This window comes from Rhinatrema bivittatum, chromosome 3 (assembly GCF_901001135.1).
Source record: "Rhinatrema bivittatum chromosome 3, aRhiBiv1.1, whole genome shotgun sequence".
NCBI classification, from domain to species: Eukaryota; Metazoa; Chordata; class Amphibia; order Gymnophiona; family Rhinatrematidae; genus Rhinatrema; species Rhinatrema bivittatum.
The window spans coordinates 55,919,279-55,936,740 of record NC_042617.1 but is presented as its reverse complement, the minus strand read 5'-3'; the positions used below and the strand labels follow the sequence as shown (position 1 = coordinate 55,936,740).

The following is a 17,462-nucleotide window of genomic DNA, read 5'->3' as shown; positions in this document are numbered from 1 at the left end:
ACAAGAACCCAAGTCACTGCTCATCCCAATTTTTTCCTTTTCCCCCCCCCCCAGGTCCCCCCTCCCTGAACCCGAGCCCCCCGCCCCAAACCCCACTCATCCATCCAGCATTCACACCTTACTTCCCCCCCTCCCTTGCCCCTTCACTTTAGAGGACCAGTTTAGAGTATACCCATTGCGACACAGCTCCTCCTGCAACGATTTAGGAAAAGTAGCAAAACAAATGTCCCAACAAACACAGTACATGGAGTCCAGCTGCCTCTTGCCTGCCAGGTAATCCAGTCATTCCAGTTGTGCCAGTGAGGCCATTCTCCCAAATCAGGAGGCCAGTATAGGCGCAAGCAACGGCTCTGTCCAACCAGCCAGGATAGTGCGACATGCCATCAAGACAGCGACCCTCTCAAAACGGGCCTTAGCACAACTGCCAGGTAAGTGTCGAGGAGACATACATGAAAGTAACATCCTGGCATTGAGCCGCAGAGGCACACCGATGCATTTCCCCACCACCTCCAGTACTGCCTGCCAGAAGGACTGCAATAACGGGCATGAGATCAATCGGTGCACCAGAGTACCATCAGCAGTTCCACATTTAATACAGGTAGGTGAGGCAGCCAGCTTCATCCTGAACCGCCGAACGTCATCGTAGGAAAGAGAATGAAGAAGCTTAAACTGAAGCTCTCGGAGACTGAGATCAGGTAACAGTTTATATAGGTCCCGGCACCAGCTAGACATCTGCCTCTCCGTGATCGTAGAGTCCAAGACTGTTGACCACCGAACAGCCATATGGTGCACTGGAGTGGCATCACCAAGCTTCTGTCCCAGTCGCTTCCAACTGGCGATGGAGTTCCGGAGATACGCAGTATCAAAAATGGTATTGGCAAATCTTATTTCAGCCTCAAGCTCCTGACGTGTCCAAGCAAAGGCAGTCAGGTAGTGGCGGGCCTGAAGAAAGGCAAAAAATTGTTTGGCAGGCAATTGGAAGGTCCGGGCCAGCGTAGCAAAGTCCAGCAAAGTACCTGAAACAGGATCATACATATGAAAAGCAAACATCACCCCCTGCTCTGCCAATTGACGAAATACAGACTTGCAATCCCGCCCAGGGAGAAATTCTACATTCTGCAAAAAAGGGAGCAGCAGAGATCGCCCTCCCGATAACTTATACTGTCTCCGCAGCCATCTCCACGCTTTGATACAGGGGGTTAAAAGAACAGTAGGATAATACGCTACCCTACGCTGGTCCACCCTCATTTGAATAAGGTTCAACGGAGACCCCGGGGTAGACATACGCCCCAGCATCCCCGCTTCGCAGTAACGATAGGACCCCGTTAGCCATTCCCCCACAAACCTCATCTGGCATGCCACGTTATAAAGCCGGAAATCCGGTAAATTTAACCCCCCACATTCTCGCGGATACTCCATAGCCACATATGCCAGTCGTGCCCGTTTCCCCCGCCACAAGAAATTTTGTATGGCAGAGCGGAGGCGGCGCACCTCGGCTACCGTCAACCAGCAAGGAAGCATATGTAAAAAATATAAAAGTTTGGGCATCAACACCATTTTTACCAGGGCACCCCTGCCAAAAAGGGAGAGGGGTAACATCTTCCACAACCCCAACTGATCCTGAAATTTTGCAATGCAGGGAGCTATATTTAAGGAGTGCAGCTGCCTTAAGTCCCGTGGAATCATTATCCCCAAGTACTTAATCTTGTCGGCGGCCCAGCGAAAGGGGAACTCCCCTACCCACGTAACTGGAAGAGTCTCATGTAAGGATAAGGCTTCCGACTTATCATAATTAATTTTAAGACCCGCAACCAAGTGGAACTTATCAAATAAATGAATAATGGCCGGTACACTGGTACGCGGTTTCCCCACAAATAATAACAGGTCATCTGCAAACAGGGCCAGCTTCAGGGGATGCCCACCCAGACTGATACCACTAATGTCTTTGGCACGCCGGATACTAATGGCCAAAGGCTCCAATGCCATAACAAATAATACAGGCGATAGGGGACACCCCTGCCGCACCCCCCGAGAGATCGGAAAAGCCTCAGTGGGCAGGCCATTAATCAAAATAGAGGCGCTAGGGAGTTGGTAGAGCACCTGTAGCCACTTTAGGTACGCCCCTGAGAAGCCATATTTTTGCAACACCCAGAACAGGTACTCCCATGAAAGTGAATCAAACGCTTTTTCCGCGTCCAAGCTCAGGATCAATGCTTCAGCCTCTGCCTGGTAGCTTAAGGCAGCTATTAAGCGCCGCACATTCCTCACCCCCTGACGACCCTGGATAAACCCAGTTTGATCCTCATGAATGATACTGGGCAAGACGGGAGATACCCTGGCAGCCAAAACAGAAGCCAAGATTTTAACATCAACGTTGAGCAACGAGATTGGGCGGTAAGAGCCCACCTCCGCAGGGTCTTTCCCTGGCTTGGGCAGAACCACGATGACTGATTGATTGGAGGCTGGTGCTATTTTACCAGTATTTAATAAATCGGCATAATACGCTCGCACAGGCTCAAGCACCCCAAAACTCAGAATTTTATAATATTCAGACCCCAACCCATCGAGGCCCGCCGCCTTGCCCAGTGAGAGCTTTTTGATAACCGCATAGATTTCTTGGATAATTATAGGGCTATTCAGCATCTCTAACTGGTCTGAGGTTAACTTTGGCCATGGTAAGTCCGCAAACATCGTATCAGCGAGTTCCTTATCCATTGGCTTCGAGGCATAAAGGGTCGTGTAATATTCTAAAAACCGGTTCGCTATGCCTTGAGGGGTTGTGTGGTGCACCCCATTCCTATCTTTAATTCCCACAATCGAGGCCCGCTGGCCGTGTGGTCGAACCAAATGGGACATAAGCCGAATAGCTCAGTTACCGTACTTGTACAGCTGGTATCGGTAAAATCTTAGGGATTTAGAAGCCCGCTGATGTAGCAGACTATTTAGAGCTTCCCGCACCCGATCCAATTGGGCTTTAGCATCTTCAGACAGAGCCCCCATGTGAGCACTTTGGGCCGCTTTAAGAGCTCCTGTAAGCCGCAGAATTTCGGCGTTACAGCGTCTATTTTTCTTAGCCACATACGCAATAATGGCCCCTCGCATGACCACTTTCCCCGCCTCCCACACAGTCGACGTTAATAATTTTTATGAGTTTTTAATTGTTGGATATTATTCTGTTCAGCAGCTGTTTTGTAACATTTTTAGTATAGCTTTACCATTATTTCTGTGTGGGGCTCTATAGCAGCTTGGCTTATTCTGTTTTCCCCAAACGGAAATGTATTAGTGTTTAGAGCCTCGTTTAATAGTTGTATTTCTTAGATAGGATTGTTATTTTTTATTTATTTATTTATTTATTTAGGGGGGGGGGGGGTTTACGGACATTTGTAGGTACATCTGTTTGAGTGTGTTCCATAATACAGGTGTAACTTTGTGCGGGTTAGTTTGTGTGCATTATTGCAAACCTGAGAGTCTGTTAGGTGCTCTATTCCTCTTTCCATTTCTCCAGGCTCGCACTGCATGCAGCGTGGCTTTTCTGGTTTTCCATTCCAGTTTCTGTCTCCATATTTATAATCTGTGATTTTTCTGTACTTGGTGAAGGGTGTGTGACCGAGGTAGCATGTAGGCATTTGTATCAATCTTATTTGTTGTGTTTTCTCAATAAGATATGCATTAGTGGTAAATTACTGTTTTTTCATAAGGAAGGTTATTTTGCCTGGTAGTAAAAGGAGTTTGTTTTGCTTTTAATGAGATGTCATCAGAACCAGAATATCTTTTTTGTATGGTGAGTTGTACAGGGTAATGCCCTAGATCTGCTCTGCACTCATTGCTGGGGGTTGAGGGGATTCCTGTGGATGCAGAGTGCATGTTTACATTTAGCCCCGTGATGGTCACATGTTCAGTGTGTCACGCATGTGAGAACCATCTGTCAGGTGTGTCTCGGCCAAAAAAAGGTTGAGAACCACTGTGCTAACATGTTGTTGGGTAGACATGCATATTTTATTTGGGGGCGGATTTTAAGAGCCCTGCTCGCCTAAATCCGCCCAAATCCGGGCGGATTTAGGCGAGCAGGGCCCTGCGCGCCGGTGAGCCTATTTTACATAGGCCTACCGGCGTGCAGAGCCCCGGGACTCGCGTAAGTCCCGGGGTTTTCTGAGGGGGGCGTGTCGGGGCGGGCCCGAACCGCGCAGCGTTTTCGGGGCATGTCGGGAGCGTTCCGGGGGCGGGCCTGGGGGCGTGGCTATGGCCCGGGGCGGTCCGGGGGCATGGCCGCGCCCTCCGGACCCGCCCCCAGGTCGCGTCCCGGCGCGCTAGCGGCCCGCTGGCACGCGGGGATTTACGTCTCCCTCCGGGAGGCGTAAATCCCCCGACAAAGGTATGGGGGGGGTTTAGACAGGGCCGGGCGGGTGGGTTAGGTAGGGGAAGGGAGGGGAAGGTGAGGGGAGGGCAAAAGAAAGTTCCCTCCGAGGCCGCTCCGATTTCGGAGCGGCCTCGGAGGGAATGGGGGTAGGCTGCGCGGCTCGGCGTGCGCCGGCTATACGGAATTGATAGCCTTGCGCGCGCCGATCCAGGATTTTAGCGGCTACGCGTGTATCTACTAAAATCCCGCGTACTTTTGCTGGCGCCTGATGCGCCAGCAAAAGTACGCCAAATCGCGCGGTTTGAAAATCTACCCCTGTGTGTGTGTGCATTTTTGCACATGATATAAATTACGTGAGCATGCGTGTATGCGACCGTACACCTGCATATATGGGTGCACTTGCACATGTTTTAGAGTTACCCTCCCTGTTTGTCTCTCTGCCAAAAAGTTCACATAACTTAGAATCATAAATATTGGACTATGACTAGAAGATACCTGATAAAGTGAATGTTGACAACAGAGCTGTAATTGTAGTCCACAGCTTTCTTTTAATCCTAAAATGTGTTAATACTTTGATTAAAAAGTATATTAGTGTAGAGATCCCCTTGGATCTCTAGGAGGGATACTGGCTTAGTGGTTAGCACATAGAAGTGTAACGTAAAGAAATGTACCATCTTGCCACTGTACCACCACTGTAGATTGCTGCAATGGTAGTTTCCTGCCTGCATATTGGTAGGTGACTGCTAAGTTCAGTGTGACTGTTTATTTTGGAGTTTATATGGTAAGGAGCTGATTTTATAGTTCCCCTATTTTTACTAAGTTTTTGCTCAAAATCTTCACCGAGTAGTTTAAGAAGTGACAAGCCCACATTTTTTTATCCACACCTGGTGGTTAGCAAGAATCTATTGGCCAGTGCCCCAAATCTCAAACTACTGTCTGTTTACTGCTCCTGCACCTCCCTTTCAGGCAGATTCAGGGAACAGAAAGTTAGGGGCTGGAAAAGGGAGCAGAGCCGGGGATAGATAGGTTTAGTTTAGGGGAGAGGGGAAGAGGGAGGAAGGATAGGGTTAGAGTTAGGGAACTGGGAAAAAGGCCGATCACATTACCGCTCATAATTGAAAAATTACCTCCCCCCATGCGTGCGAATGGGGCACCCACCTGCATATGTGCGCACAATTATAAAATCAGCACACGCATCTTCACGCGGATATTGTGTTTTATAACATGCACATGGCAACATGTGTATGTTATAAAATCGGTGCATTCATGTGCACACACCGGGAAGTGAGAAAAGCAAGAGGTAATGATTAGAAGGAAGAAGGATTTGAGAGAGTGAGAAAAAGGAGTAATGGGGAGTTGGTGTATGAGAGTCATAAGGGTGACAGAGGAGCGTATATGATCAAGAATTAAAGAGAGTATATTGGAGAGTGGAAGGGGAGAAATGGGAAGAGGATGACAGGGGTGAACATGAATCAGAGAGAGGATGATGGGGGAATATGTGAGGGGATGATGGGGATGATGGGGTGAGGGAGAAAAACTGGAAGGGATAGAAGAATATGAGACAAGGTGAGTGAAATGAAATGGTTGAGAGGAGAAATGAAATGGTTGAGAGGAGGTGAGAGGGAATGCTGAGAAAAGTGGTGGCTGTTGAGGGAGCCATACAGGAGATTGATGGTGGGAACAACCCAGTGAGGGTGAAAGAAGCAATGGAGGGGAGAGATGGGGGAAGTGAAATGTTGGGACAGGGAGAACTGGGGGATGAGTGATGAGATGGAGGAGGAACAAGATCCAGATGTGAGAGAATAGAGACAAAAAGAAAAGACAGATGTCAGGAAAGGGGAGGAAGTGATGAAAACAGGAGAGAGAAACAAGAGGAATTAAAAAAAAACAGGGACTGAGACAAATGCAAAAGAAACCCTACCCAGATGATAAAGGTAAAAAAAAGCATTTTATTTTCAGTTTACTAACTGGACTGTATAACACTGTGATCTAGTATTTGTATGGCTACTGGAGTAAATTGGATTCCCTGCAAGTTGTTTTGTCTTTTACTGGATCAGTGTAAGTATTATAAGACCACATAGGCCCCTTATTCAGATATGAATAATGTGAATTCTGAAGAAGGGACTTTTGTGGTTTCAAAAGCTTATGTACAATACTCTTAGATAATTTGTACACTGATCCAGTAAAAGGTTACAGAATCTGCCTGTGAGGGAGTCTATAGGAAACTCCCTCAGACTACATTAAGGGACTGGGCAACTTAAGATCCAGACTCACAGGGAATACTGGGTGAAGGGAGGAGCCCTTCACCAGAGTATAAGACCTCAGGGCCTAGAAGGGTTAAGCAGGCAAGACCTGACAGGTTAAGGACTGTGTATTCCCTGGAGTTAAGGTGAGCTGTACTGATTGTTTTGCTTTTGTTTCTTCCACTGTAAATAACCTGCACCTAAGGAACAGCTAGAATCTGCCTCCATATTTCTCTGGCTATTTCCAAGCCGCTATCGCCCGAGTTACCACACTGCAAATAATCCAGTGATTGGAATGTAATTTTCAGTGTTAAGTTAGTGTATGTTCTATGTACAATTAATTTCTTATATGGAGGGAGGTAGTGGAGGGTTAAATAATTTTGTGAAAACAAGCAGAACATAGCTGGTGAGAGCGTATTGGTAGGAAACTGGCAACACGTCACTGAATGTGTAAAAATCAACCAGTACAGTGTATTCCTTTGGCTCTTCCACTGTGATTGGTGGCAACCTTTTTATGTTTAAAATATTTTGTTTAAAACACAAGTTAAACCACCCTAATTTCATTAAGACCACTCTCATCTGGATTATATCATTCATTTCCATGGGACTCCCCTACCCTAACTTCCCTTCAAAATCAATCCCACAAAAATTCAGCACTTCCAAAGATTAAAAAAACTAGCACTCTCAAATATAACAAACTCCACTGTTCAAAAATAAGCTTCTCATTTTAGGAAACAAAGTCTGGATGTACTTCACCCATATTGTTAAAATTGTCCCCATTGAGCCAGCAAGACTGAAATAACAGTAATGTCCTGTGGTTTTTATATGATCATTTCCAGGGGGCCCTGATCATGATTATTGAATTAAATTATCAAAATCTCAGGGAGATACGATATGGGCTCATGCCCCGAGTCTTTTATGTACCTTCCAACACCTCTGATTTTGGATTCCTTAGACTGAAAGAACCCTGTGCTATCTGAAAGAACTTTGCAGATGAAGACTGTATAGCAATTTGAATTCAGATCTAGGAAGAGAAGGGAGGAAACTGGAGACCCCCCTCCCCCAAGATTTAGCCAGAAGAACAGGACAGAAGAGTTAAAATTTGCCTCTTACAGTTTGAGTATACACCTATTAAAGAGACATTACACTGTGCCTTAGACCCTGAATGCCTATCCTCTGTTGCGTCGGAGGTGGACCCTTGGGCCAAGGTGGAAGGACCGAGAATCCCAGATCAGAGTAACTGGTACAGATAACTGAGGGGCTGGAGAAGTTGCACCCAAGTTCAGGACCCCTACTGAACTCGGGCCAAGGAGTTTCCCGGACGGATAGGGCAAGTCTGTAGATGGTGGCCAGGTACTCTACAATACAGACACAGACCGGTTTGTCTCCGCCGGAGGCACTCCTCCGGTGTCAGCCGCCCATGACCCAACTGCATAGGCTCTTCCATCTTGACTACTCTAGTATTACTGCCGAGAGCAGGGTTGGTAATAGGTGGTGAACGGGAACGAACCCGCAAAGGCTTCTTGGGCATCTGACTCTCCCAGTGACACTCTTGAAGACAATGGTCGATTCGGCCTGCCAAGTCTATAAAGTCCTCCAAAGAGGAAGGGAGTTCCCGTGCAGCCAGCTCATCTTTCAGCTGCGGGGAGAGTCCATCCAGGTAGATAGCTTGGAGGCAGTCTTCCTGCCAAGCGAGTTCAGTAGCCAAAGTCCGAAACTCAATGCTATAATCAAAAAGACATCTTTGACCTTAACGGAGGTGTAGTAAGCTGGTACTTGCCATGGCATGGGATCAAAGGTCCATCTGAATACAGCCACAAACTGAGCCAGTTCCTTCAGCAAAGAGTCTGAGCGTTCCCAGAGCCTTCCCTTCGAGGCGGGATAGGATAAAAGTGACTTTTGTCAACTCATCCTGGAAGACGGAAGGCTGCAGAGCAAATTGCATGTAACATTGGTTTATAAACCCTCTGAAGAGTCTGGAGTCGCCATTGAAGCGAGGGGGCGCTGGAAGTGCCAACAAGGCTTGAGGCATCGATGGAGGTGGCTGTGGATGAGGTGGAGCCAGAAGAGGAACCGGATTATTTGTAAGAGCATAAAGTCGGGTGTGAAGACGATCCATGGAGGAGGCCAGTGCCTTATTCACAACATTGACCATAATGTTAATTAACTTACAATCAGGAAAATAAACTCCAATAATATAGGACTTAATAACAACTACTTCAGTGGACATAGTCCTCCTAACTGAAACCTGGCTGTATGAATATGTTGCAGTCACGTTAAACAATCTATGCCCAGAAAGTTACATCCCCATATCTCAACCTCGCCTTAACAGAAGAGGAGGAGGTCTATTAGCAATCATAAAAACTTCCCTAACCCCCTGTAAAAAGTCTATGCCAAAGAATGAAACACCAATAGAAATGCTTCTAGTCTCCACCAATATTTTGAATATCTGCTTAATATATCTTCATTTCTTGAAACAATTGTAACTCTACCCTGCGACTTAACAAACACCATAATTGCTGGAGACTTTAATGTACACTTCTACAACCCTCAAAACAATCCCATAGTAGAAAACCTAAAGGAAGCACTATCAGGTCTAAACTTCACTACTCTTAAAACAGATCCTACCCACAAACAAGGAAATACTCTAGACCAAATTTGCCACAACCAATCTTCATATGATTACTCAATAGAAATTACCCCAGTCCCATGGTAAAAGTCCCATGATAAAAGCTACAGGAAGACCCACTATTGCCGCTGTCTTATCGCCCCATTTCTCTGTTGAATGTGGACCATAAGATCTTGGCAAAGATTCTCGCAGGACGTTTGGAGAATGTTTTGCCATCTCTGATACAACCGGGGCAGGTGGGTTTTATTAAAAGAAGGTATGCTTTACGAAACATCCGTCAGATTGTCACAGCTATGGCACTCTGTCAGAGGGTGGAGGACCCCTATTTGGTGGTAAGTCTCGACGCAGAGAAGGCCTTTGATAGAGTGGAGTGGGGTTACATGTTCCATGTACTACAACTGATCGGGTTTGTGTTGTTATTTTTACCAAGCTGTTGAACTATTGTATAATGCCCCCGAAGAACGTATACTGGTTAATGGGGGTTGACTGATTCCTTTCCAGTAGGCAGAGGGACCAGACAAGGCTACCCGCTGTCCCCGCTACTTTTCCTACTCATTTTAGAACCCTTTTTGTTGGCCATCCAGTCCACACCAGTCATCAGGGGAATACAATTTTATAGTGGGGGGAAGTCGGAAATTTTTAAGTATGCGGCCTTCACCGACAACATGCTGCTCTTTCTCACTTCCCCTCACAGGTCGCTACAGATGCTTCTTGCTCTATTTCACCACCATGCGGCCCTCTCAGGCATGCAAATTAATTGGGAAAAGTCCGAAGCTTTAGCCTTTCCGGACTCCATTAAGGAGCGATGGGGGGCTTCCTTTCCCCTACAGTGGACACAGGGCTTGCTTAAATATTTGGGGATATACCTTACTAATGATCTACACCAAATCTATCACCGCAACTTACCCTGTTACTTCAAACTACTCAGGAGAAATTACAAGCATGGCATAACCTACCGTTGTCCTTAGGGGGATGGATTAATTTATTTAAAATGGTAATGTTACCTAAATGGTTGTACGTTTTCCAAAATTTTCCATTGGTATTACTAGCTCGAGATCTCACACGAGTAGACCGGTTAATTCGCCGGTTTATTTGGAAGGGTGGGAAGGCTAGAATGCAATTGCAATGGCTTAAGCATCCGTGGGACAGGGGCGGTATGGGGTACCCAATCTTTATCGCTATGGACTGGCAGCCGATCTTCGCTTAATTCGCGGCTGGTTTTTGGGGAAGTCTCATTTTATTAACATTATGGCTGAAGCCACCTTCACTAGACCTCTGGCTTTGAGTTATATTCTTATGAGCCCTAGAACCAAAGTGCCACCTTTGCTGGTTACTCATCCCCTGATCGCACCACTGAGGAAAACATGGATACACCTCACTCACCACTTAGAGATTCCCCGACACTGCACATGTTTCACATCCCTTAGAGGTAACTTAGACTTTGCTCCCAGGTCCACGACTGCGCACTTTAAGTTCTGGGATCACAAAGGCATACTATACTTGGGTCATGCAATGGATGATGATGGTCGTCTATTGCCTTTTGATCATTTGCAAGAACTGTACGGGCTCCCTGGGTCCCATTTCTTTGGATATTTGCAACTTAGACATTATCATCGGTCATTGGGCACCCCCGATCAACATTTAGCAGCGTTTAAAGCCCTGGATGGTCTTTTTCAATTTGATCAACAAAGGGACCCATCTCTTTCGCTTTATTATAGGCTGTTGGCCCGTGGTACTCCCACGGACTCTTATCAAGTTTCTGTTGACCGCTGGAATTGAGATGGAGCGTTCCTGTTAATTATTCCCATTTTTTCCTCTAGTGTGAGGAGTATACTCTCTATTACTGGCAATATGTATCTCCGGGAGATGCATTTAAGATTTTTGCATAGGGCCTATCTCTCGCCTCATATTGCCTTTAAAGCCGGCCTGATAAATGTGTACGCTGCTGGAAGGGGATGGGGACCCTGTCTCATGTATTTTGGGAGTGCTCGGAAATTCAAAAGTATTGGCGACAAATCGTGGGTTATTTAGAACCATTGGTGGGTGTTCACCTACCATTCTCACCATATCTCTGGCTGTTTCACTGTGTCATCCATCATCTAGTAGTGAATCCAGGTCCACGAAGTCTGCTCAAAAAGGCTGGTTTGGTGGGAAAAAAGGTTCTTCTTCTCCATTGGTGCGATACCGAACCGCCTTCCTTTTGGACATGGCGGATTCATTTCCACAAACTCATGCAGATGGAGCAGCTTTTCGCCCGCAGTTCGCCCAAACGAAGGAAATTACTTCTGCACACTTGGGAATCCTATATACAGGCATTGCCCCACAGGGCTAGAAGTTTGGCTCTTAATGATTGAAACTGTGTATTTGGAGAGTGTACGGACTTTATTTTTTGTTAACCTTGGTCTCCAAGGGGGGGGGTAGGGGAAGGTAATTGGGGGGGGGGGGAAGAAGATACTGATTATTCTAAAACGGAGTGACAGTTTCCTCATCAGCATTATGCTTATTCTTGCAGTGTTTACTTCTATATTTCTTTGCTCATATGCTGCTTTTGTTCATGTATAACTTGTGTTGGTTCACCCAATAAAATATTTTTACATAAAAAGCTACAGGAAAGAATAAAACCTCAACAAACAATAACATCAACAATGAACACAACACATACACAACATTACGACAAAAAAAAAATCGACAAAGAAACTTTCACAGATACATTAATACCAATGATCAATCAAAATCCACATACAAATGTGTCTGACATGTTAGACTTTTGGAACAAATGCATAATTGACAACTTAGATAGAATAGCACCTCTAAAACCATACAAAGCTGCAAATAAAAAAAACTTCTACATGGTACACAGATCAATTACAAATAGCTAAACGCAAACTCCGTAATTTAGAACATAGATGGAGACGAAACCCTCTTCCAGAAAGAAAACAAGAATACTATGTCAATCTACAAAAATACAAAAAAGAAATAATAAAAGCTAAAAAATCTTTTTACACAACGAAAATAAAAAACGCAAATGGGAACCCCAGAGTACTATTTACAATTGTGAAAGATCTCACAACAATACAAGATTCACCATATCCTACCACATCAGATATATGCAATAACATACGCAATATTTTGAACAAAAAACAGCAAAAATATCCGAGGAATTCAGTTACTCATCCCATCACCAGCTCTACCTCAATCCATCTGTTCATTTGAAGAATTCACAAATGTTAACGACAAAACTGTCATCAATATTCTCTCAAAGTCTAAACTCTCAAAAAGTCTTTTTAACCCTTATTCTGGACATCTACTCAAAGACATTAAAGAACATATCGCTTCATCAATCACCAAGATAGTAAACGCTTCCCTCTCGCAAAGGATATTCCCAGATTCTCTTTAAAAAACATCAATTCTATCTATTCCCAAAAAGAAAAACCATGACTCCACAGACTTAACCAATTATCGTCCAATTGCCACACTCCCTTCCATGGCTAAAATTATAGAATTGATTGTACTGCATCAAATCTCTGATTACATAGAAAATAACAACCTACTGCATAATAACCAACATGGCTTTAGAAAAGCCCACAGTACAGAATTCACTATTGATCTCAGCATTTGACACCATCATCAGAGGATTTGACTCTAATACCAATTACATTCTAGTACGAATTGACATATCCGCAGCATTTGACACTTTAAATCACAACATATTACTATCTAACCTATCTCAGATAGGCATTTCCAGAACAGCATTACAATGGTTTTCAACTTTCATTTCAAATCGCCCTCAAAGAATCACAATGGGAAAAGCAAAATCAGAATGGTACACCACTAAAACGGGTGTACAAGGATCATCACTATCTGCGCTTTTATTCTATGCCGCCTGTTAGCTGGACTTAACTTAAACTTTAAAATTTACGCAGATGATATTCAGTTTACGATACCTTTTTCTGACTCATGGTCCAAACCATTTTCTTCACTACATATTTCCTAAAGATAATAAAAACCTGGTTATCCCATAATAGGCTAAAACTAAATGCTACAAAAACAGAATTAGTATACCTACCAACAGTTCCAGATTCAGACAACCAACCTCCACAAACATTTACATTCGAAAATCAACATATACCCATAAAACACTATGCAAAAAACTTAGGTATGATTATAGATTCTAAATTGTCAATGACCAACAACATATCTGAAATAGTTAAATTCTTCTTTAAACTATACATGCTCAAAAAACTCAAACCTCTACTTTTCAACCTATCTCCAGCGCCGGACCTCTGCTATGCCTGACTACTCTTCTGCCTATCTCCAGCCCCAGACCTCTGCTACGTTTGACTACGCCTGCCTTCTTCGTGCCCTGACCATTGCCTTGATTAATTACGCCTGCCTTCTTTGTGCCCTAACCATTGCCTTGATTGACTACGCTACAGATTTCTTCACGTCCAGAATTCTATATTGCTTGCCACGACCTCTGCTTGCCGCCGGCCCTGATCCCAGTCTGTCAGTGACGCCTCCTCTACCCTATTCCCTGGACGTGGACTTACAAGGCTCCGGCCTTTCTTTGCTTAAGCGCCTCCAGTTGCCTTCTGTTCCATTGGCGCCTGAGTTACTGTACCAAACCCAGTCCAGGGTAGGACTACGCCACCTATCGACTGCTGTCTCTGGGCTGAACCACCTTTCTTCACAAACCAACCTCGAGGCCCATCTAAGTCCTGCTGGCCCCGGCACCCAAAGGCTCAACCCGCATGGAACGAGGGCTGGTATAGGTGAAGCTCCAGCGGCCTCTATCTTCAGCCCACTCCACCTGCCGATGATGGGGACCCCTAAGTCCCTACCTACGGGTTGCATCAACCCCACCTCAGCCCAAGGGTCCACCTCCGACGCAACAGATTCCAAAGGCCATGGACTCAGTGGAGCCGCGTGCCCTCCAGGCCATCCCAGGCCTGGCCTCCAAGGTACAAGAACAGCTGTTTATTTATTTAAAAGTTTTTATATACCGCACAAATAAGGCATGTATGTGCCCATCTAGGTGGTTTACAATGATACATTCATAATATCAACAATCGACATTCAAAAATAGATTAAAATAGAAAATAAAATACATCAAGGTCTTAGTAACAGAATGGGTAAAGTACTGTCTTACTGCAGTGATTGTATGTTAAATGCACTGTTGAACAAGTGGGTTTTCAGTTTTTTCTTAAAATCTTTGGAATTTGCGGTCAAGTGGATATGTTCAGGAAGAGCATTCCACAATGTTGGGCCTGCCACAGAAAAATCCCTTTTTCGGGTTAGTGCTAGGTTTACTGTTCTGACTGAGGGAATTTCCAGAATGCATTTGTCCATGGACCGAAGCTGTCTTGATAGTCTGTATATGCGTAGTAATGAGCAAAGCCAAACAGAGGTTGTATTGTAAAGCAGGTTATGGATAGTGGACAAAATTTTGTAGTAGCCAGTGAAGCTGTTGTAATATGGGTGTTATGTGTCCTTTCCGGGGTAGATTAAAGATGGTTCTGGTTGTAGCGTTTTGAACAAGCTGTAAAAGATGTATTGTTGATATCGATAAACCTAGATATAGGGAGTTACAGTAGACCAGTTTCGTGAGTATTAAAGCTTGTGTGATTGATCGAAAATGCAGGACAGCTGGCCACCATACTGCTTGCATTGGAAATGTGCTAGAGACATCCCAAAGCTTGGTGAAGATATATCTACAAGAAACAGAATTTTCTTGATAGGACTAGGAGTGAGACCTACTAAACACTTTTCACAAACAGAGAAAACAAGAGAACCTCTTTGGTAAATCTGACCCTAGAATCGCTCATGCTACTTTTCTTTTGGGAGTCAGTAAATCTGGGTGCTTTAAGCAAACTTGAAAGAACACTCCAGAATGAGAAAAGAAAATTAACTTAAAAAATAACATTTTTGAAGTAGAGCAAAATAAGAGTCATTATACCAGACTACACTTGTTTGATAACCAAACTCCCTTCTGCCCTTTCATAATCCTGCTCAAAATCTTGCCATAGATATGAATTTATTACTCCAGAGGCTAAATTTGGATCATGTTATGCAACACCTTTGAAACCTGAGGACTGACAACACTGTTCTACAGAATGAAAAATAAGACCTAGAACACAAGAGCTCGGCTGGATTTGCTGTCAAATGTTTTTGACAAGAGCTGACATGTTTTCAGCTGTTTTTAACCTGTCCATATTAGAGAAGTATATTTTAGTGGAATCATAAGAAAAAAGGGATTTATTTTATACAGACTATGGTGCACCAGCTTCTGTATGGGACTGTAACATGAAGTACAGAATCAACAGCTGGGAGTCAGTCAAGGATATTGTGAAGACTCACCGCCCGTGCTGCCCTGGGTGCCAGTCTTCTGCCTCGGGTTCAAGCCCCTCACGAGTCCTGGATATCCCTGGAGTCCCTCTGTCACACAGGACTCCCTTGGTTCAGGTCTCTACAGGCCCTGGTTTTGCTGGGCTTCTGGGTTCTCCTTGTAGGGAGTGGGGTTGAAGCAGTCCCCCAACCCCCAAAGATAACACAGAGAGAGAGAGAGGTTCCTCAAAGCAATTTTATAAAGCAGAGTAGCTGAATCTGTTACATTGGCTCCGTCCCCTCAGGAGCTGAACAAATGACCCTGCCCCCGCTCTCCAGCAGTCTAACCCCTTAACACAGGTGCTGGAGCAAAGGCACTGTTTGAGCCCCCCCGGCTCTCCAGTTCACCAGCAAACCCCTTAACACAGGTGCTGGATCAAAGGTACCGTTTGAGCCCCCCCGGCTCTCCAGTTCACCAGCAAACACCCCTTAACACAGGTGCTGGATCAAAGGTACCGTTTGAGCCCCCCCCGGCTCTCCAGTTCACCAGCAAACACCCCTGCCCTAACTTCCCTTAGGGTACAGGTTATCAGTTTCCCTTTTCTGGCTAGGCTGTACCCATGACACAGCTGGAGGATTCCTCTCCCCCGGAACCTACCTCCATTTCCTTCCCTTCTTTTGCTTCCTGGCACTGGCTTTTTCTGGCCACTGCCGCTACCTAGGCACGCCCCCTTCCTCTAGCTCCCTAGGCTCACCTGTGTGACTCATTAGTCCAAGTCTGCCACCTGCTCTCCTCCAGGCTCTCCCCACAGGTCAGGTGGTGGTTCTAGGAACCTGGGATTTGTAGTTTCTCGCCTTCACCTGCTCCCCCTGCTGGCTGGGACGGCCACCTTGCCTTCCCCCCAGGTCTATTTCGCTTTTGGACTGAAATAGGCCCCCTGCTGGCTGGGGTAAGTCAGGTCATCTTTTATAAGGCAGGTTCATGGCTGTACACCTATCTGTTAATTAACTAACTACGCACTCTTTTCAGCATTAGTTTGCTAATCAAATGAAACAATTGGCTGAACATTTCTACCGGCCTTATCATAACCATGTTTTACTCTCTCCTCTCCCTCGCTGTGCATGTTACCCCTCCAAGTGCAACAAGCCAGCAGCGCAGAGGCACCGAGCACATACCCCTGATTCCCTTTCCGACCAGGGTTCTGGAACATGCCAGAACGAACGTATGTATCAGGGTAAAGCCAGGACTGGATTGCCATGTGCAAATCCTGCAACCTTCTGCTGCACGCTTCCTTTCTAAGGAGCAGTTTAGGTCCAAATATCAAGCCTGCTTTGGGGGAAAATATTTGTTTTAAAAGTTCAAACAGCAAGTAAGATTTTCATAATAAATATAGAAAGGTTAAATTTGCTCATATCTTCCCAGCTTAAGCTGCCATATCTGGTTATGTGGTTTTAGACTGAGTGGTACCACTGGAGAAAAAGGGATACATTTTGAAAGGCTTTGGGTCCTATGCATTAAGGGCCTGATTTTAAAAGCATTTACTTGAGGTAAAACTGGGTGCACGTTGAATCTCAAAATCGCCCATGCCACCAGCCCTTTCACTTCGGGTTGGTTAGTACAGGAGATTTCATCCCCCTAACTCTCCCACTGAGATCAGCCCTCTTCCTTGAAGGTCCTCACATGAAAGATGAACTCCTCCTGATTCAAGCCCTTACACCCCACATCAGGACTCCATGAATATCAAGTACCCCCATTAGATACCCCCCATCCTCCCCCACCCCCACAGATGAAGGCGGGACCCTCCTCCCACATCAGGTTCAAACTCTCCCATTAAGGCGGGACCCTCCCCCACTGCTCCCGACAAACTCTATCTTTCTTCAATGAATCTCTTACCATTTCGGCGGTCCC

The 17,462-nt window shown here is 45.4% G+C and overlaps 1 protein-coding gene across 1 annotated transcript in view; it reads right to left on the bottom strand.

The window, feature by feature from the left end:
• The window catches only part of KCNH1 (potassium voltage-gated channel subfamily H member 1), a 734,951-nt gene that overhangs the window by 503,910 nt on the left and 213,579 nt on the right, over positions 1 to 17,462 (bottom strand). Inside the window, exon 7 of the mRNA XM_029593284.1 lies at positions 8,107 to 8,122. Coding sequence (XP_029449144.1) covers positions 8,107 to 8,122 — 16 coding nt within the window. The remainder of the gene's footprint in view (positions 1 to 8,106; positions 8,123 to 17,462) is intronic.